Source organism: Lissotriton vulgaris, chromosome 10 (genome assembly GCF_964263255.1).
Source record: "Lissotriton vulgaris chromosome 10, aLisVul1.2, whole genome shotgun sequence".
Lineage (NCBI taxonomy): Eukaryota > Metazoa > Chordata > Amphibia > Caudata > Salamandridae > Lissotriton > Lissotriton vulgaris.
This window is the reverse complement of record NC_141698.1, coordinates 200,157,553-200,179,387: the sequence shown is the minus strand read 5'-3', so window position 1 is coordinate 200,179,387 and position 21,835 is coordinate 200,157,553. Positions and strand designations below refer to the sequence as shown.

The 21,835-nt window shown below is 44.1% G+C and overlaps 1 protein-coding gene across 4 annotated transcripts in view; it reads right to left on the bottom strand.

Annotated features, from left to right (window-relative positions):
* LOC147684983 (mitogen-activated protein kinase kinase kinase 3-like) overlaps positions 1-21,835 on the bottom strand; it is a 424,161-nt gene that overhangs the window by 154,812 nt on the left and 247,514 nt on the right. For all 4 annotated transcript variants that reach the window (XM_086940880.1, XM_086940882.1, XM_086940881.1 and 1 more), the window contains exon 3: positions 16,321-16,430. In XM_086940880.1, coding sequence (XP_086797006.1) covers positions 16,321-16,430 — 110 coding nt within the window. The remainder of the gene's footprint in view (positions 1-16,320; positions 16,431-21,835) is intronic.

Below are 21,835 nucleotides of genomic sequence, written 5' to 3'. Positions count from 1 at the left end.
CATCAGGTTGGAGGACTGATCCTTAATAAGCAGCTATCTTGTGGACAAGTTACTTAGGTAGCCCCTTACACAAAGCATTGCAGTATCCTATCTTTGTGGAAATGAATATACTAATTTCTATACTTGGGTTGGGGTGAGTAGGACTTTCCTGTATTTTTCAGTCAAAATCTCATGACAGTGATTTGAACTCTTGTGACAAGTATATAGTATACTGCCCAGACACACTTCTCGGCTCCTCACTGTCTTGATTGAGAATTTAACTTTAAAAAGGGTGTTTTAGTTTAATCAAGCGTCTGATTAATGCAGACTAGACTAAATTGCCCCTTATTTACGGCACATCGTGTTTGAGAGTATCTACGGCTTATTTGGAGGTGGACATGCCTTCAGGCGCATGATCAGCTATTCTGGATTTTTGTTAAAGTGCTAGGCATGGATGAACCTCCATCCCTTATGACATGAGCAGTCCCCAAAAGATCTTCTACAGATAGGAAATGCCCCCGTCCTTCAAGACGGTTTGTGCAAGAGTCATTGTTAGTTGTGGTTGATGCTTACACATATAATACCACACTCAGTGGGCACGCCCTGGCGCTGGATAGCAAGCGCTGCAAAGCCAATAGGCCCAAGCGCAAAGTGATAAGGTATAAGTTGTTAGCACATTAGATTAAGACAAATGGGGGAGAGCCAGCAGGAGCTGAGAGATCTAGGCGTAATGAACAGAAAGGGCGACGACGGCTGAAATGCCAGAAACCTGTCCCCGGAAGCTTGTTTCCTTCCCAGAATAAGAATTGGCTTGGTAGTTTGGTTTGCCCTGTTCCCATCATGCACTGGGACAGGAACAGACTAATTTGCATGTAGCCAGGTTCTGAGCTGGGATGGTGCAGTGAGCTAAAAAACGGTGATGGATCAAGCCCTGATCTCTTGACTGGGTAGGAGTATTCTGCATCATTCAGAAACTCTGTCCATCACCACCCCCCTTTCCAAAATGAACAGAAAGGGCTACAGTTGTAAAGTAATCCCTCATGCACTTCAAGGCAGGCACTCAAGTGGGGGTGGAAGAATACATCAAACTACCAATAGCATTAAGTAAGAGATGACTACTTCACTTAGGATGAGCAAAGACAGATTCACAAAGTCTCCAGCCATTGGCTGGAAGAAATCATTTTTCTGTGAAAGAAAATGTGCCATCTGCATTTGCAAGTGACTCTGTACTCGAACATAAGGTCCTCAATTTAAAATCTAGTGCAACAAAAACGGGGCAGGTTTTTAAAAAGAATTCTGTATTTGATTCTTACATCAATGGAAAAGCTAGGATGTAATTTGCAAAAAAGTTCTTGTTCTCATTTGGCATGCTTTATTTCTGCATTTTTCAGTGGGTTTGCACTTAGTTGCCACCAGCTGAAAGCTATTGGTAGGAGCGAATGCAAACAGCACATAAGTACAATTTGCTGTCAGATTTAAATCAAAACAAGTGCAAAAATGCGAGAAAAAAAACAGTTTGGGCCTGTTTCACCACTATTACCAAGGTGTTGCTTGGGTGGACATATGTTTGCGCATCTAGGGCCCGATGTAGGTACCAAATACCGGTCGGAAACGGCCGATTTCGGCCGTTTCCGACCGGTATTTGGCCTACTGAGATGTAGGGGACCTTTTTTTGTCCGATTCGGTATTTTACCGATTCGGTAAAATTACCGAATCGCAAAAATACCGAATCGGTAATTTTACCGATTTTTTAAATTTGGGATGTAGGTGGGACTACTTTCAGTCCCACAGGCCCTTCAGATTCGGTATTTTAACACCCAATCCAATTGGGTGTTAAAATACCGAATCCAGGTGTGCATGCACATGTGTGCATGCACACCTATGCCATGTGACAGACAGACATGCCCTTAGGGCATGTCTGTGTGCCACATGGCTCACATGCCTTTTTTTGGGGTGCTGGAGGGTGTCAAAGTGACACCCCCTGCACCCTTGCACAAATCGGTAATTACCGAATCGGTAATTACCGATTCGGTAATGCCCATTGATTCCTATGGGCTTCAAGGCCCATAGGAAGCAATGGGGGATACCAAATCGGTATTTACAGAATCGGTAAATACCGACTCTTACAGAGTCGGTATTTACCGAATCTGAAATACCTACATCTCCCCCCCTCGAATTTACCACTTCATAAATACCGATTCGGTATGATTCGGTATTTATGAAGTGGTAAATGTAGATTTACCTACATCGGGCCCATGGTCCTGGCATTGACTGTGCACATTTCCACAGCAGAGCAGCTGTTTTATCAGGGCCACAGCACCCATTAGTGCAATATGTTCAGTGGCACTGGAGACCCACATATGTGAGGGGCTCACTGCACCCCACATATGGTTCCCTTTCAGTATCCAACTAGAAAACCTGGAGACATTGTCTTTGCTTGCAAAGTGATACTTGGCACTCTGGATTGGCCCCTGTGTATTACAAATCAGTGTGGGTCCCATTTACAAGCATGTAAAAGCTGTTTGTCTTCCTTACAAACAACAAGCAAGGATGCATGCAAGAGGAAAACAGGTGTAGCCGCAAGATGTTGCTGCTGCACACAAATTGAAACCACACTTTTCTTTTCAGCGACCAAGTGTTCAAAGCATTCTTTCTTTTTTTTAATTCTTTTTTCGACGTATTGGGCCTTGGCATGGAAAATCTTTGCTGGCTCGCACCCAGGAATCCTTTCACTTTAATAGACCCTTGTGAGCAAGGCCTAGCGTGGCTTTAAACAAACAGGACACCGAGGAGAAACAAGCCGCTTTCGGGCTGCTTTAGATTAAGAGCAGAGGTTGGAGAATGGAAAAACGTCACAGCGAAATGAGGTGAATCATGAAACTCGGCAGTTGTCCCAAGAGGCTGAGAGAATGAGCAGCCAGGCCTGAAGGAGAAGGGCACGGAAACACCATCTGGCTCCAGGGGTGTGTCAGAAGAGGACTCCTAGCTCCTGCCTTCCACTCCATTCTTCGCTGCACCGGGCCAAAAGGCCCAGTGGGGGGGTTAGAGGTCAGTCACAAAAACTTGCTAAATTGCAGACTTTCAGGCACATGCATCAAAGCCTTTTGCAATCACAAACAGTGCGATTCGCAAAAATCGGCCGTTTGCGATCGCGAAATTAGCTTTTGCGATGCATCAAGGGTCAAGGACCTCCCAATTTGAGAATTCGCAATTGCGATTGCATTTAAGGAATCGCATTTTGTGATTCCTAAATGCAATGCATTAAAGTTAAAAAATCCACAATTTTGCTAATAGGGGGAGCAAATTACCATGAAGTTGAACTTCATGGTAATTTGCAAAAACTTTGAAAAATGCACTTTTGTGCATTTTTCAAAGTTTCATGGGCATGTGTGTGCGCAACATATGTGCACAGATCAATTTCAGGGGTGCAACAGGGTGTCCATTTGACACCCTGGCACCCTTGAAATTGCATTCTCAATTTGCGATTCTCTAATTGAGAATCGCAAATTGAGAATGTCTTCCCATTCATTCCTATGGGCCTCTAGGCCCATAGGAATGAATGGGGAGGTATTCCTTAATTGCGACAAGCAATTTGCGAGTCGCAATTAAGGAATGTTAAGAAATCGCTATTTTTTAAGCGATTTCTATATGCATAGGCTTTTGCGATTCCTTAATTGCGATTCCTTAAAAATCGCAATTAAGGAATTGCAAAAGCCAACATTGATGCATGTGCTTGTTTTTATCTTAAGTTATTAACACTCCTTCGGGTGCATGTCTCTGGAGCTCTCCTCCAACCCTGATTCCAATCTTAGAGTGATTACTATGCACCAACAAAGAGTATGTATTAGTAACTAAAAGAAACAAGCATTGACAAAGTCAACAGGGCACACCTATGCAGGACCTATGGCTTTGCTAATGTGTTTTCGCCATGTTGTACGTCAGCATGGCTGCTGTTCAGTGTGACTAAAAGTTAGTGGCATGGAGAAGAATGGCGTGGAGTCTCGTAGAGTGGAGTAGTGTTGTGGTGTGGCCTAGAGTGTCTTGGATTGGAGTGGCATAGATTTGAGTCGCAGGAGGGGCATACAGTGGAGTGGCGTAGAGTAGAATGGACTGATGCAGAGTGTAATGGCAGTGATTGTTGCAGAGTATAGTGGCATACAATGAATGCAGCATCGAAGAATGCAGTGGCGTAGATTTGAGTGTTGCACAGTAGAGAGCAGTGGAGTAGAGTGCAGGGGTGAAGAGTGGAGTGGTGCAGAGTGAAGTGGTGCAGAGTACCGTGCTGTAGAGCAAATTGGCATAGAGTGGCAGAGTGGAGTGGTGTAGAGTGATTGAGAGTAGAGACTAGTACAGTAGAGTGCAGTAGCATAGAGTGAAGTGCTGCAGAGTGCTCTGTGAACAGAGTGGAGTGATGCAGAGTAGAGTGGTGTAGAGTACACTGGCATATACAAAAGTGCAAAGTAGAGTGGTATAGAGTTCAGTGATGTAGAGTGAAGTAGAGTGCATTGGCGTAGACAGCAATAGCATAGAGTGCAGTGGCATATGGTAGAGTGGTGTAGGTAGAGTACAGTAGTGGAGAGTAGAGTACAGAAGAGCAGAGTAGAGTGCAGTGGTGTAGAGTGCAGTGGCACAGAGTGTAGTGTAGTGGCGCAGAGTGCCATACATTGGAGTGGTGAACAGTAGAGTGGACTGGTGTAGAGTGCATTGGCATAGATTTGCAGAGTTTAGTGACAGAGTGCAGCAGCATAGAATTCAGTGGCGGTCAATGTAGCATCCTAGAATGCAGTGACGTAAATTAGAGTGGTGCATAGTAAGGTACAGAGACGCAAAGTCAAGTGGTGCAGAGTAGAGTAGCATAGGGTGCAGTGGCTAAGAGTGCAGTGGCACAGAGTAAAGTGGTGCAGAGTAGAGTGGCATAGAGTGCCGTAGAGTGAAGTAGTGCACAGTGGAGTGGTGGAGAGTTCAGTGGCGGAAAATGCAGTGTTGCAGAGAAGAGTGTCAGAGTGCAGTGGCTAAGAGTGCAGTGGCACAGAGTAGAGTGGTGCAGAATAAAGTGGTGCTGAGTAGAGTGGCATAGAATACAGTGTAGTAAAGTGCAGCAGTGTAGAGTAGAGTGGCATAGAGTGCAGTGGCATAGAATGGTGAAGAGTAGAGTATATTGGCGGAGAGTGGCATAGAGTGGAGTGCTGCAGAGGGTAGTGGCATAGAGTGAAGTAGTGCAGAGAGGAGTGGTGGAGAATTCAGTGGCGGAAAGTGCAGTGTTGCAGAGTAGAGTGTCAGAGTGCAGTGGTGTAGAGAGCAGCAGCATAGACTACAGGGCTGCAGAGTCGAGTGCAGTGACAGAGTGCATTGGCATAGAGTGCAGTGGAGTGGTGAGTGGAGTGGTGTAGAGTACAATGGCATAGAGTGGAGTGGCATAGAGTGAAGTGGCTTAGATTGGAGCAGAGTGCAGTGGGCTGGAATAGATTGTTTCTGTGTAGAGTGAAGTGGTGCAGAGTGGAGTTGTGCAGGGTCAATTAGAGTATAGTGGATTGGCATAGAGTGCAGGGGAATAGAGTGTAGTGGGACAGAGATACAGGATACTCCGGCAGTAATTGAGCGTGTAATAAAACTGCATATAACATAACATAACATAACATAACATAACAGGTGCAGAGTAGAGTACAGTGGCATGGAGATGTGTAGAATGCAGTGGCATAGAGTTCAATTGTGGAGAGTGCAGTGCTGCTGAGCAGAGTGTCAAAGTGCTGTGGTGTAGAGTGGCGAAAAATGCATTGGTGTAGAGTAGAGTGGTGCAGACTACATTGGTGCAGAATAGATTTCGGTGATGACGAGTGCAGTGACTTAGAGTGCAGAGACAAAGAGTGCAGTAGCTCAGAGTGGAGTGGCATAGAGTAGAGTGGCATGGAGTGGCATAGAGTGGAGTGGCATGGAGTGGAGTGGCACAGAATGGAGTGGCCCAGTGTGGAGTAAAGTGGCGTGGAGTGCAGTGGCATAGAGTATATTGTTTCATAGTAAAGCTAAGTGGCATAGAGTGGAGTGATGCAGGGCAGAGAAGTAGCATAGAGTGGAGTGGTACAAGGTAGAATGCAGTGGCATTGAGTAGAGTGGCACAGAGTAGGTCGTGAAGGAGGGCTGGTGTAAAGACCTCTATCGGGGGACATAATAGATTGCCTGTTTTATGTTTTAATGAGACAAGATGGCTCAGTAAGTTGACTGTTACCTAGGGAGTTGCAACAGACACTAGCCAGGCAGCACCCTCTACTTGTTGTTAGTGAGGAAACCTTGCACAACTGTTCCCTGTGCTATGCCCTTTTTTTACACAGCATCTTTATACTTAAGAGTGATAATAATGTATACATTTATTAAATTCCAAGATACTTGCAGGAGGTTGTGAGCAGTAAATGAATACGTCTGAAAATGCTTTATGGCAGATCTGATAAAATCAATACATTTAATTTAACTAGTCAAAATATTTGGAGCTGTGTAGTGCCATAGAATCAACATCCTAACAATATATATATTTTCATTCATTGCATTACCTTTGTTCGAGGTTTTATCAGTTCTAGATTGCAGAAGAGCTCTACGAATAAATGACTGCATCGACAAACAGTCTGTGCAAATCCATGTCGACAATTATCATAATACACGCAGTATGCAATGACATAGTAAGTGATGATAATAACTACAATATTTTTTCTCTTACACCTAAGAGGGCTCTGAGATTTAAATGTCCAATGTGGTATTTCTATTTGCCAGTTTCAGGATTTAAATTATCTCAATGCTTAAGGGGTAGGATATGATTTCTTCCAAAGGTGATAATGAAAGATGAGACAAATTCGTGTTAAGAGACTATTTCTAATAAAGCCTTGCATCTGTTCCCAATGGCACTCTTTTCCTAGTATAAGCCTTGGACTCAAGGGGTAGGGAAGGAGTCCGCTAAACAACTCAATTACATACTCCCTATATGCTGCAAGATCTGATATCACATCCAGGAGAGTGCAGTAAATTGGGGTTTTAATCACAGCAATGAGCTGGTTCCCCGATCTCCATCTGGGCACCTTACCCTACCTGCCCGCTCTAAGTCCCAGTGGACAGATTTGGCACAGAATGTATGTTGCTTACCAGTGGTGCGCGTAAGCCACTCCGTTGGTGCTACGTGCTCAGATTTCTGGCCAAAGCCTGAAGAAATGCCTCATAAATAAGACCTTTGGCAGTAAGTTTCTGAGAACAGCCCAGTAAAAGTGCTAAAACAGCAACAATCCGAGTTCATCTCAGGCAAAGCAATATCATCCAAGCCAAAATCTTGGGACTGTTCATTAACATTCCATCATAGTAAGGTTGCATTCCTGGGTGGGAACGCGCACCTCGCGAAAGTCTTTTTTCAAGAACCTAGAAGTCTTCTTGTGGCTTTGTGAATAATCGGTTAAAAAAGGCACTATCAGGGAATATTTGCAATCCGCCACATAGCATTGATTCGGACGATCCCCCTACCCCATAAAATGCCCTTACAGTGTACTATTGTACAATGTGTTTGAAGAATGTATCTCCTATTTAGCAAGTGTAATCTGCTTGCTCTGTGCTGCTTATTTTAGGTCGATGAATGTTTAATAAAAAAGAATTATAAAAAATAAAAAAGGCAGAATCACCTTTTATTGAGGGGTCAAATTTGTTCATAATCATGTGTGTTGATACGACAAAATCACGCACCCTTTGACTTCCTATTATATCATAACTTATAAGCATGACCACTTGTCCAAACTTTCTTCCCCTCAACAGATTCCTATTTTCTCAGAGGAGCCTGGGAAAGAAAATTCCTGTAAACTACAGAAAGTAAACAGTGTGGCTAGCTCCCTCGTTTGCTTTCTGCTTCTACCAGTGACGGCTCCTCTGCAATGGCTGAGTAGCGTCGTCGCCACACTGGCTCAGAGCCGGCAGCGGAAAAATCAAACAATATTTTACTATTGTTTTATTTTTCAGCTGCTGGTTGAGCCAGCGTGTGCAGGAAGGGGTGGGCCGGGCAATGGAAGGGGGAGAAGGGGTGGTAGGTGCACTTGTAAGTGCATATGTCAGTTTGGTCGCCCGTCTTAAGCTGGTGAATTTGACATGCGCACTTAGGTTTCTCCAACCTGGCTGTATTGCACAGCTGTGTTGGAGAAACAGCACAGACACCCTGTGCCTGAGTGAGCGTTAATGGTTTTCTTTGCACTGGGATACGGTTCTAGGACATTAAACTGTGGGAAACTTGCCATCGGATTCCTTGCACCTGTGACTGTCCAGTAGAGAAATGGCTGCAAAGTGACAAGAGACCACCTAAACCTCCCACTTACTTTTTGTTTATTTAGAATAATGGCCATTCTTCTGTGTTTTGTCACTGCAGCATGGTGGGCAAATGCAGGTGATGATCTGAACAGATTGTCAATGCTGCATGGGTGGCAGACGTGAGACATGATCTGCCGGTTGGCAGAGCTGGGAGATCATATAAGTACATATTCACACAAAAAGGGTCTGACAGGAGCATTATTCTATCCAAAATAACTGTACTGCTCCAAAATGAAAAGTTGAGATGTAGGTGGCCCATATTGCAAATTCGGTAATTTACCGATTCAGTATTTTAAGGAATCGGTAAATTACCGATTCCTTAAAATACCGAATCGGTAAATTACCGAATTTGCAATGTAGGGAGAGCTCAAATGAGTGCCTTTCCCATTTTAGAATTCGTTATTTACCATCAACTATACGTTGGTGGTAAATAAGGAATACCTTTGAAAATGCAAATCTGTGCATTTTCAACTGTGCCATGTGGCAGACATACATGCCCTTAGGGCATGTATGTGTGCCACACAGATTCAAAGACGTCGGAAGACCCAATAAAGCCTTGTAGGCTTGGGCAATGAATAGTTAAAGTGAGAGATAGCTACAAGGGATTTTTTTCATTGATCAATTTGTTTCAGTATGAAGATTATCAATTTTAGGTTCTTTGATGAATTAGACCCAATGTATCCACTGAATTACTTTGACATTAATCACCAATTATTAAAAAAATGTAAAACAATACAAGGTACTTAGGCAATATTCTATTTCTGAGCTGTTGGCTCTTAAACCGTCAGCGCATTCTTGCTATTATTGCTTCACTCCAGAGGGGATATTACATTCCCAATTTTGTCTTACATGCAGAGCTCCCCTTCGCTTCCCCGCTCCCGTTCCTATAAGACTCCATTCGCGCCTTGGAAAACATCTTACCATCCCTCCTAGAACGGGTTTCCTAATAAAAGCGCGCTCGCTCATTAAAAATAATGTTGCCTTCCACGAGTTCGTGGAAGAGAGACAGCCAGACTGGGTCTTTGTGACGGAAACCTGGGCCTCGGACTCCTCCGGTCATGACTTACTTCTGGCCATTCCTGATGGCTATTCTTTCCACAGGCAGGACAGATTGCGCCGTAGAGGTGGAGGACTTGCCATCCTCTATAAATCCTCCCTTTCTTGTACCATCAAACCCCTATCGATGCCCCAAGACCGTTTTGAAGCATTATACTTCTGCATTCTGTGTGCCCCATCTGTCTCATTCACCGGGATACTTATATACAGACCGCCTGGTCCTAGAGCTAGTGTTTGTGTAGATCTACTTAGAATCCTTGAACCCTATTTCAGAAAATCTCGTCTTTCTATTTTGGGCGATTTCAATTTCCACCTTGATGAATTTGGTTCAAAGGACACCTCTACACTAACTGAGTCACTTGAAGCCTGTGACCTCGTTCAGATGGTGAACAGCCCAACACACAAGGCTGGCCATATTCTGGACGGGGTATTTTCCAGTGACTCAAGATTATCTACTGGCCCCCCTTTGCCGCTGGTCTGGTCAGACCATCTTGCAGTGCAGCTAGAACTTGCTCTCCCTGCCTCAGTCACGGCTAACCAGGTCGCCACCACATATGCTCTCAGGAGAAATTATAGAAACATCACCGATGAAGCTCTTGCCCCTTACGTTCGGGCCACAGAGCCCTCCTCCTCAAGGGAGGCGGGTGAGGCAGCTCAAGAACTCGCAGACTCCATCACTACTGCAGTTGAGAAGCTTGCCCCCGCCTCTCTCCGCTATGTGGCGAGACAGAAGCCCACTGCTCCCTGGTTCTCTGAACATCTGAGACTTCTGAGGCAGAGCTGTAGGAGTAAGGAGAGAAGCTGGAGGAAATCTTGGGATATGAAGGACCGGGAGGAACACAAGTCCGCTCTGCGGGAATACAAACAGAGAGTGATCATGGAAAAGCAGGAGTATTTCTCCAATCTTACAAGTTCTCTAACTTCATCTAGAGAACTCTTCAAAATTGCTATTCACTGTGCTCTCTCCAACTTCCAGATCCAGTGGTGAGCTCACAAGATCTCTGCAATAACATCTCGGATTTCTTTTATAGTAAAATCGCGGATATCCACACTTCCTTTGAAGCCCAACGCCACTCCCTGGACGATGATGTTCCTCTCACTATAGCCAACCTTGATACTTTGGTTGAAGGCCCCTCCGAATCCTTCACCCAATTTCCAGCAATCTCACTGGAAGGACTTAATTTCCTGCTAGACAGGACCAAATCCTCCTCCCCAATGGATCCTGTACCGCTAAAAAAGTTAAAGGAGTGCAGAAACAGCATTCTACCGCCTCTGCTTGAAATCATGAACGGGGCTATTGTCCAGGGTTCTTTTCCGCCGGTGTGGAAGAAGGCTATAGTGAAGCCTATCCTTAAAAAACCGTCCCTGGGCCCGAGCCTCCTTAAGAATTTTAGGCCGATCTCTTTACTTCCTGCCCCGGCAAAGATGTTAGAAGCGCACCTAAAAACACATCTTTCCACTTTTCTTGAGTCTAGTGAGTATCTTGATAGCTCGCAGCACGGATTCAGAAATCATCATAGCACCGAATCCGCTCTCACTGTTGTGGTGGATAACATTCGCCGCAAAGTTGACCTTGGCCAAACCACAGTGCTGGTCCTATTAGACCTCACGGCTGCGTTCGATACTCTGTCTCCCGCCATTTTAACATCTCGGCTCAGGGAGGCAGGGGTTACTGGACCGGCCCTGAGTCTTCTTAACTCCTTTCTCCATGACAGAGAACAGAGAGTCATGCTCGGAGATTTCCTCTCCCCTGCCAAGTCATTGCAATGTGGGGTGCCACAGAGGTCGGCCCTGAGCCCGACCCTATTCAACATCTACGTGGCCCCCTTGCTAGACTAGTAAGATCGCAGGGGATGGAGGTGGTGTCTTACGCCGACGACACCCAGATCATGGTGTCGCTGGCCCACTCTGTCGGTCCATCCGCATTCAGCTTTAGGTCATGCATGCAGCGTGTGGAGGAGTGGATGATCCTTAACTCCCTAAAGCTGAATGGCGACAAAACAGAGGTCTTGGTCTTCGGTAAAGACCAACACGTGTGGTCGAGCGAGTGGTGGCCTTCATCTCTCGGCACCTGCCCCACTCCCTCCCAATCGGCCAGAAACCTCGGCGTCATCTTTGACACTTCACTCTCCATGACGCTCCAAGTGAATAGGACCGTGGCCACTTGCTGGGGTGTCATCAAGATCTTAAAAAGAATTCTCCACTATCTCTCCTTCCAGGCGCGCAAACAGATTGCGATTGCTCTTGTTGGCTGCAGGCTTGATTATTGTAACTCTCTTTATGTGGAGTCCAACAAGGGCCTTATCCATCGACTGCAAACTGTACAGAACGCCGCAGCGCTCTTCGTCCTGGCCCTTCCCATAGCATCATCTGCCACCATTGCTAGAAGAAATCTTCACTGGCTCCCCGTCCAGTTTAGAATCTTCTTTAAGCTCCTATGTCTCACATATAGAGCACTTGCGGCTGGCCCTGCGGACGCACTTGGTACCCTGCTCACCCGCTATGTACCCACGAGATGCCTACGATCAGCTGGGCTACACCAATTGGTAGTGCCCCGCATTAGGTTGACCAGATGGGGAGCGAGAGCTTTTTCTGTTGCCGCTCCTCAGCTTTGGAACTCCCTTCCGGTGGAGATCAAAGCCTTACCCTCCATCGACCTGTTTAAAAAGGCCCTTAAAACCTGGTACTTCATCAGAGCCTACCAATGAGATACTGTTGTCTGACCTGGCTAGTTCCTTTATTTGATGTAGGCGCCTTGACGCCCATTGGGCTAAGTTAGCGCGGTATAAGACACAATTCATTCATTCATTCAATGAAGAAAAGAGAAGAAGCACACAGCAAAAAGAAGTTATGTTTGAAATTGATTGTATTGAAATTAATCACAAAGGAAATTCATGGGGACAAAAAGTAGAACAAAACTTTCACATAAAAGTCCTGAAAAGCAGTATGTCAATATCAACTGGTCAGTTCATAACAATACATCAGCTCCATAAATATATAAGGAAAACCAAAATCATAAATGTTTCGTGGTATCCTTCAGTGCAATCAATGCTGAGGAGTTGATGTCTTTGGTCGACGTTTCGGTCTTGTGTGTTGTCATCTATAAGACCATCATCAGGACTTAATTTTTCATCAAATAAAACCCCTTGGGTACACCCAATGTGTAGGGCTGATCTTCAGAAATAGGTACTTATTCCAGCTTGATAATAATTCCCCAAGCGAATCTGTTGAGGTTCTTCTTTGTATTTAGAGCTTTATATGCAGATGTGGATTGGCTGGTATCCAGACAGATCAGAAAATCGAAGGTCGCTCTAGGATCCTCGATCACTTTCTCAGGATTTCCTCACAGTCTCCGGTCCCCGTTGTCAATTTTCTTGACCGGAGACTGCGAGGAAATCTGAGAAAGCGATCGAGGATCCTAGAGCGACTTTCTGTACATATTTAATATCACAATTTTCTGATCTGTCTGGATACCAGCCAATCCCCATCTGCATATAAAACTCTAAATACAAAGAAGAGCCTCAACAGATTCTGAAGATCAGCCCTACACATTGGGTGTACCCAAGGGGTTTTATTTGATGAAAAATTAAGTCCTGATGATGGTCTTATAGATGACATTACACACAAGACCGAAACGTCGACCAAAGACATCAACTCCTCAGCATTGTTTGCACTGAAGGATACCACGAAACATTTATGATTTTGGTTTTTTATTTATGGAGCTGATGTATTGTTAAGAACTGACCAGTTGATATTGACATACTGCTTTTCATGACTTTTATGTGAAAGTTTTGTTCTACTTTTTTCCCCCATGAATTTCCTTTGTGATTAATTTCAATACAATCAATTTCAAACATAACTTCTTTTTGCTGTGTGCTTCTTCTCTTCTCTTCATTGTACTGTTTTACATTTTTTTAATAATTGGTGATTAATGTTAAAGTAATCCTGTCGATACATTGGGTCTAAATCATCAAAGAACTTAAAATTGATAATCTTCATACTGATACAAATTGATCAATGAAAAAAATCCCTTGTAGACATCTGTACACAAGCACGATTCAGGGGTGCAACAGGGTGTTAAAGTGACACCCTGGCACCCTTGAATGATTCCCCCATTTTACTGAATCTTACCGATTCGGTAAATTTACCGAAAATGTATCTACATTCCATTTACCTATTCTTATATACTGAATCGGTAAAATTCGGTATTTAAGAATAGGTAAATTGGGATTACCTACAGCTGGCCCTAAATGGCTACATTAGACACAGGGAAGGAGGATAAGGACACCAAAGAAAGAAATGATTCACCTCCGTCTAGTAGATGGGACTATGTACCAGACTGTTTATATATGAATTGTATATAAATTTATTGATGGAAAAGTAAGACAAGATTAAAAATGTGTGGATGGATGTGATAACTGGTATAAATGGCCAGTCACATCCCTATGTGAAAGTGCAAGATACTGGTCTACATGTTTTAGCCTCCATGTGCAATTAGCGAGGCTCAATTCATTTGGGACAGGTAAAGACAGTTTTATTTCACTTTATCACCTTTAGAACTTCACAAAGAAACCTGCTCCGCAGTAACCAGGTGTTGTAGCACACCCCAGAGGCATTTGGCTCCCAGGGTGGGATCACAATGATGAAGCGTGTCACCAACTACGTTGGTGAGTGAGGGATCTTCTTCACAATAGTCGTGACTCCCTGTACCAAAGAACTTTGTTGGGAATCACTCTTCTGTTGTTTGGTGAATGTGTTACAAGGGGACCAACAGTGGCTCCTTATTTATTCCATTTCTCTCCTATTGTTTGGTACAACAGAGAAAACAGACACACACAACCTGATTCTTAATTTACCCAATTCAACATCGATGGCCTTCAAGGTCATAGCATGTTTGAGATAATCATTGATGAAGTCAATAGGCCTCGGCTCAGCCCAGCGGAGGAGGGGGGAATGAAGAGTGCTTGAAGGAAGAAACAGGAAAAGCTGTTAGAGAGAGCAAGGAAGTATGCACTAGGATGGCGTGCTGAATGGTAAGTTAAAAAAGAGTTAACTCAAATGATGAGCAGAGGCAAACAATCATCCGATCAAAAAACGGTGGGACTGAAATGCTCCCGGATGAACAAATAGAAGAACAGGAAGGAAAGCCATTGAATCAGGATTACACAATTTATACAACAGCACCATCCAATCATGAGGAAAGGGCTGACCCAAAGTCCGCACAAGTATATGAAAATCATTAGGTCCATCTAAAGACGGAAGCATCTGTAACCAAGACCTAAAATGGACCCTACCATTACTTCAGCCTCATCACTTCATCTGAACATCCAACCATCCCTGCAACTACATCATTAGTTCGATTTCCATTAATGAGGTGTACCTTTACTTCTATTTTGAAATGCAAATCAGCATAAGGTTTAATATAACGTCTTGTTTTCGTTATTTTCATTTAATATAATTCAGTATAATTTAGGGTTATAGTGAGTGTTAATATATTATAATTCAAACCTATGAACTAAATATAATTTATGGCTAAATTAATGTATGTTATTTTAATGTAGTGCTTCTGCTGGGGGTTTGCATGACATTTAAAATAAGGTTACTTATTTGTTGTATTTAATGTATGGTTATGATTATTATTAATTTAATATAACCTAATTAATTTTGGTTTGTATCAGTGTTCATGTAATTTATAATGTATTTTGGGTTACGATTAGTGTTGGTATTTGAGAAATATAATTACATTAAAGATATGTATGCTTAAAAAAATATATATATATACATATATCAAAACAATACCCTTTCAGGCTTAGAGTAATGCATAAATTATGCAAAAAAGAGGCAGAGAACTCTGGGTAGTTCACAAACTATACCCAGAGTTCTCTGCCTCTTTTTTGCATGAATATATAAATATATATATATATCTCTGCTTTCCGCGTTTCTTCACGAGAATCTCTCCTCAAAAACATGGACCATCAAGTTGGTGCAATTTATTTCTTTATTGTCGCAATGTCACTATATATATATATATATATACCTGCTTGGATCGGTGTGTGGGCTCGTTGTCTTTCTGGATTCATCAGAAACTCCTTCGGCGTAATAAATAAATATATATATATATATATATATGTCCGTTCCAACCCCTACTCCTCGGCATAGATACCGACTCCACGACGTAGGTACAGACCACAAAAACTGCGCTTTTATCCAATTAAAGGTGGTTTATTGACCTTCTGTCCCCAGCATGACGCGTTTCGGCTGCAACACGGCAGCCTTGATCACATATATATGTATGTATATATATGTATAATTGCATTTACATTTTACATTTATTTAGGACTACGGTTGGAGTTAAGGTAAGGGGAAGAGATAGGTGACTGCAGTGATATTCGCTGGAAGAAATGGTGACAGAGTAATTTTATGGGAAATGAATCGCTATCAAAATAATGACAACTGAAAAATGTAGCCCACCTTGGAAACCCGAAACCCTCCATGAGAAAAATAAACAAGCACATCACTATGACCCACAGTACAATATAATAAACATATGTGATACTGGAGTTCGATTGAATAGGTAAAGAACAGGGACTGGAATCAGTAAATGGACTGAAAATGGAGGTAAGTGCTGCAGTGGATAAGGCATAGATGTACAAGAGGGAGAGGTGGCACGAGGATAAAACAACAGTAAAACAATTGACATAAAACAAAAATGAAAATATGGAGAAAAACCTAAAGCTGAAAAGGTAACTAGAACAAGAATAAAGAGGAAAATGTATCACCATATTTTGGATAATTATGAAATGTTGCATTCTTCTGTAACTTTTCTAACACTACCAATAAAAACCCTGATTATGTCCATATTAACAGCATCATGCATGACCACAAAACTAGTAGTGACATCTCGATTATGCTCAAAAGTTGGCTTTCAGCATTGCAAAGTAGACATAAGCCTCAAAGGCTCACCTGTCTGCTGGAGAACAAATGATTTTTGTTGCGGCTGCTGTCCAGGAGACCACCACACCGGCCCAAGGCAGCCAGATCTTTCATAATCGAATTGAGGGCTTCTTCTTCATCTGCAACATAAAACATATCAAACATTAGCACCGTGCAAAACAAAGACTGTCCTAGGCTCTGCCACGCCTTGGTAACTCATTAAAGAACGCTTGGCACTTGAGGCCCTTGGGGCAGGTTTGATATATACAACCGGTGCAAACCTCCACTTGATATTTCATCATCAGATACGGTGATCTTCCTTTATGACCGGTTCGAAAACACAACAACACAGCACAAGGCAAGCATAGGCCACTAGCTTAGGTGTTTTCTCCTCAGCCGGACTGGGATCGTAAACCACCCCGGCAATTAAGGCGGAACCCGGTCCGGGCGGAGGGATCGGGGTGGGGGTAACTTTGATACTGTTACTGTTATGTTGTTACAAGGGGCGATATTGCAACACTGCTGCAAAACCAGTCACCAGTAACAAAAAAAGCAGCCCCCACAGCTCCAAAACCTGCCCGCCCTTCCGGCCAATGGGAAAATGCCCTGTGCCCGCTACGGCCAGTCCGGTCCTGCTTTTCTCCACATCCTGGAGGAGTCAGTGGCTCCTGGGCAGTTCTCAAGGGAACAGTTGTTCACCACTAGAGTTGGAAGACCATGGGCATTCTAGGGCTATTCAAAAGTGCCAAAGCTCCCATTTTGCCTCACAAAAAGTGAATTTGAGCAATCACAGCTTAATGCAGGAGACGGCAATGTGTTAAGAGCCCAAACTCAGTATGAGATCATCAGGGATCGCTCAATACTTAATGAAAGTCAATGCAGACATAGCTATAGTTCAGAAAACATACAGGTTCTCATTTACAGAACAGATTAAAAGAGCATTATAAAAACGGTAATCAAACAAAGCAAAAAAGAAGTGTATGATACCATCTGGATGTAAAGTAGGAACTCAAATGCTTCCAGCACTGTGACATTGAGGAATGGATTAGGATCACAACTGAGCCCGGGCATTGCCCAAAAAGTGACCCACGTTCCCGGATCTTGCGGCTTCATGAAACACCATTTGATTAGTCTCATTGGACTCATTTTTAGAGAAATGTTTGCTAACAGAAGCATTTTATAGTCTATAATCCCAGTAATAATGGAGAAAACTGCATTTTGGCCAAGAGGGGGAGGTAAAATAAAATGACCCAAAGGCCACAACAGCTGATCTGGCTAGTGTTGCTACATGGGCGTTTTTTGTTACCGGCATGACCGGTCTTATAATATCCTGACCAGTACGAAAATGAGAAAAGTCACCCAAAGCCGGATTTTTTTCCTCTGGTCAGTGTGCCCTTTAAACAGTAATCGTAAGGTGAAAGGGGTTTAAAATGTGCTCTAAAGCTGCCTTATTGATCTGTGACTGATAGCTACACTTAACAAATATTTATTATAATAATATAAAGAGTGCCCTTCAATTATCATGGTTCGGTCCTTGCTGAATCTTAAATCATTTATTTTATTCATTTATTTGAGAAGTTTTATAAAGCGCAAACATGACCCGTTAGGGTATCAGAGCGCTGTACAATGAAGCAGACATATTAAACTAGTATAGATGTGAATAGTAAATACTGTACATATACCATGTTACGCATACAAAATGAGAAAAAAAAACAAGAAACATAGTAGATATAAAGTAACAAAATTGCATAGTAGAATGGGAGTCCAGGGTTGTATAAACGAAATAATAGTCAATTTGAGTGTCTTCAGGTCTATTATTTAAAGTTATTTATTCAGGAGCAACCGTTTTTCTTCTTTTTTGAATGAGGAGATCGAAGGGTTAGGTCTGGTTTCAGGAGGAAGTGCATTCCATATTCTTGGGCTAAGACCAGAGAAGGAGCTGTTATAAGTTCTCTTCTTTCATGAACAAATGGGTAGTTATTTATTTATTACTGCACTTTTATATAGGTGAACTTGGCCCAAAGGCATTGGAGTGATTTAAATGAGCATCAGTTCCATGACACAAGACCAAATCATTTTTATTTTAGGCATTGGGAGATTGATTTGCCAGGAATCACAGGATGTTGAGCCAATGCCAGGACACGAACATAGTTCCAACTTCCCAAAGTCAGCAGCTCTTCCGTAATGTGACATCCTCTGTAGTTTGTTCTTTGCACAAGGTGGTCTCACAACAAGGCCTATACAGATACAGTCACACAGCCTGCACCAAGACCTGAAAGACCTTGTGGCCGAGGTACAACACCAGGACCCTAGGGAGGAAGAGCCCCCTTCGCTTACTCAGACCCTCCCCATTCCACCACAGCCTCAGGGCGATGGCCAGCAGGGGAGGGGTTAAAAAAAATCACACAGCTTCCACTGCTCCAGCAGGGGTGGGGCAGGTGGGTGTGATGCAGGCTGAAGGGTAGATGGTCCAAGCGTACGCAAAACCACCTAGCAATCCAGCGAGACCCCTGCATACACCCTCCATTGCCCACCATTAGCCTGATTGTGCTGACCCGACGGGGAGGTGTCAGAGGAAAGACACTGCCTCTGGTGGCCGAGGTAAGAATAGTCCAATGGCAAGAGCAACATCTGGCCCCCAGCAAGGCCGATTTGGGGGCTTATCCTCCACTGCCTACCATGGCCTGAAGTGCGATGGCCTGGCACGGGAGGAATGAAGCAAAGGACAGAGCTGCTGACACAGACACGGGATGGGGGGAGGGTCCAGGGTGAAGATGGCTCAAGGGCCTTATCACCAGCCTACCCTGTGGGGCTGCTGTACTCTTTGTCCCCCACCTCAGTTTGACCTCACGGCAGGGGAGGGGACACTGCTTCTGGGGGTCCGCCAGGCCCAATGGAAGCCAAGCTTAATTCTGCCAAGCTGGCACAGTACTGGTTTAGCAACGCCACTGCAAGCTCTGGCCTTTTAAACTGAGAGCCTGCTTGCCCAAGATGTTGGCCCCACATTAGAGTGGGCTGGCGGGGGATGAGAAGACAGTAAGGCTCTGTGGGCCGGTTGACAGAGGCCCTAATAAAACTGGCCCAAAGTTGACACTTACGCACTGGCCCATCACCCAATGCCCAACTGACTGCCTTCCCAATCCAACCCTGGTAACATTGAGCCTTACCGTCCAAGTTAACTGTAAGGAAATGCTGGACATACGTAATATGTGCTCAGCAGTGCCCCTGGGGCACTGGACTGCTCAATAAACCTTTTGCAGATATGATGTGAAGAAGTCTCCCAAGTCAGGACATGTCACTTGTAATAGAGAAATGAGATTTCTTAAAATGGCAACTACAAAGAATTGCTGCCAGCATCTGAGCTCAGACGACGTGATGAAAAATGCTCATCTTTGATACACATTTAGAATGTCTGTCATTTGTTAAGTTTTTGCAGTCACCTGAGAAAGAAAACATCATATGCACTGTTGTGCTATTTGTTTTTTCCCACTAGACTCCCAACATTTACCAAAACATTTTACAAGAACATCTCACAGATACATATGTGTCTTCCAGTCAGCTATCACAAAGCTATTCACCTGTTCTCCCGAGACGGCTCCTCCTCAGGAGCGGAGGAATGGCTCCCCGCTTGCTGCTGCGTACAAGGCACACACAAATAAAATGGGATTGCAATGTCATTTCATTGCCATTCCATTTTATTTTCTACTGGCTCGCATGAATGTGAGGGCAGGGGGCGGGGCTGAATCTTACATTGTAGGATTACAGCTGCCCCTGCAGTGCGCATGTCGGGTTGGCCTGCTCTCTTGCTACGGCTAGCCCGATATTTGCACTGTAGAACCAGCAATCCCCTGGCGCTGAAACAGGCCCCCAGCGCAAAATGAGCACTGGGTTAGCCTGCTCCCACCAATCCTGAAGCTGCTTTCAGCAGGAGAGCAGCTGCAGGATTGGTCGGATTTCCGTTTCACAAGCAGGAAGGAAGTCCTTCGCTTGCCTGCTCGTGGACACGATCAGGGATAATAGTGCTGCACCCATGGGAGCAATACTTGTAAGTTTGGGGCTATCGAACCCCACCACATTTATTTATTGGTAGCCACCACTGCTGCTATTATGACATAATACACATCCCACTTTGACCCAATTGTCCACAGTTGATAGGTCTTACCACATGCATCCAAAATGGTTTAGATATTTCATATATTTTGGCTATCATCAACCCCCCTCCCTCAGCTTCACTTCTATCCCCCAATAATACACGTCATTCACTCATGTCCAGCTGAAAATGTATAACCTGCTCCCAAACAGCAGAACATGTTAGAGAGACGTAGTGACAACAATGTGTTCACAACAAAGCACTAATATCATGTAGTCTACAATGTGTTTTCAAATCAACAGTACATACTGCTTAACAAATAAAAACCACAAATGAATGACAAGATCGGGCACAATGTAGATTCATACTGTAATGTAACGTAAGGTATATTTGTAGAGCACTGGTTATCACCCGTAAAGGTATCTAGGCGCGGAGTAGGTGTGTGGTGATGCTGGTCCTGAGCACTGCTTCTGTGGATGCGGGTGTGTGCGTGAGTGAGAGAGATGTTGAGCGAAGTTATCTGGTAGGTTTGTGGAAGTGAAGCCAGTGATTGAGTTATGAGGGTCCTGTGCTGTCTAGTGACTTGAATGAGTGTGTGAGAAGATTGAACTGGCAGCGCTTTTAGATGGGGAGCCACTGGAGCTCTCTGAGGAGTGGTGTAGTGTGGGGTCGATGCAGGAGGACGAGACTGGTGGCTGCATTTTGTATGGTTTGCAGTGTGTGAAGAAGATGGGTTGGGATGCCACCCTAGAGTGTTTTGCCATAGTCCAATCTGCTTGTTATTAAGACCTGTGTGATGGTATATCTGGGGTCCAGTGGGAGGCACTTTAAAGTTTTGTGTAACATTCGGGGGATGTGGAAGCATGTAAAGGTGAAGGCCCTGACCTGGGACTTCATTATGAGGTAGGTATCCAGGATGAGGCCTAGGTTCCTAGTGTGGTCATTAGGAGTGGGTGCGGGTCTGAGTTCAGGGGTCACCATATGGAGGCCCAATGTGAACTCTTATTACCGAAGATCAGCACTTCAGTTGTGTCGGTGTTGAGCTTGAGGCAGTTCTCTTTCATCCAACTGGCCATGCATTGTTTGAAGTTTGTCTTGGTGGTGATGGTGTCATCTGAAAGGGAAAACATATCCTGGGTGATGTTGATTCCAAGGGATCTAATGATGTTAGCCAGAGGAGTCATGTATATGCTGAAAAGAGTGGGGCTGAGTGATGATCTCTGTGGGACTCCACCAATGAGTTTCTTGGGTTCCGATGTGAACTGTGTGAGCTTGACTCATGTCCTCACGTTAAGGAAGAAAGCTATCTATGTGAGTGCTGGCCCTTGTATTTCCGCTGTGTGTACGCTGGCAATGAGTGTGTGGTGGGAGACTGTGTCAAAAGCGGTGGAGAGGTCGAGGAGGAGGATGGTGGAGGTTTGCCCATGGTCGAGAATAGTGTTTATGTCATATGTG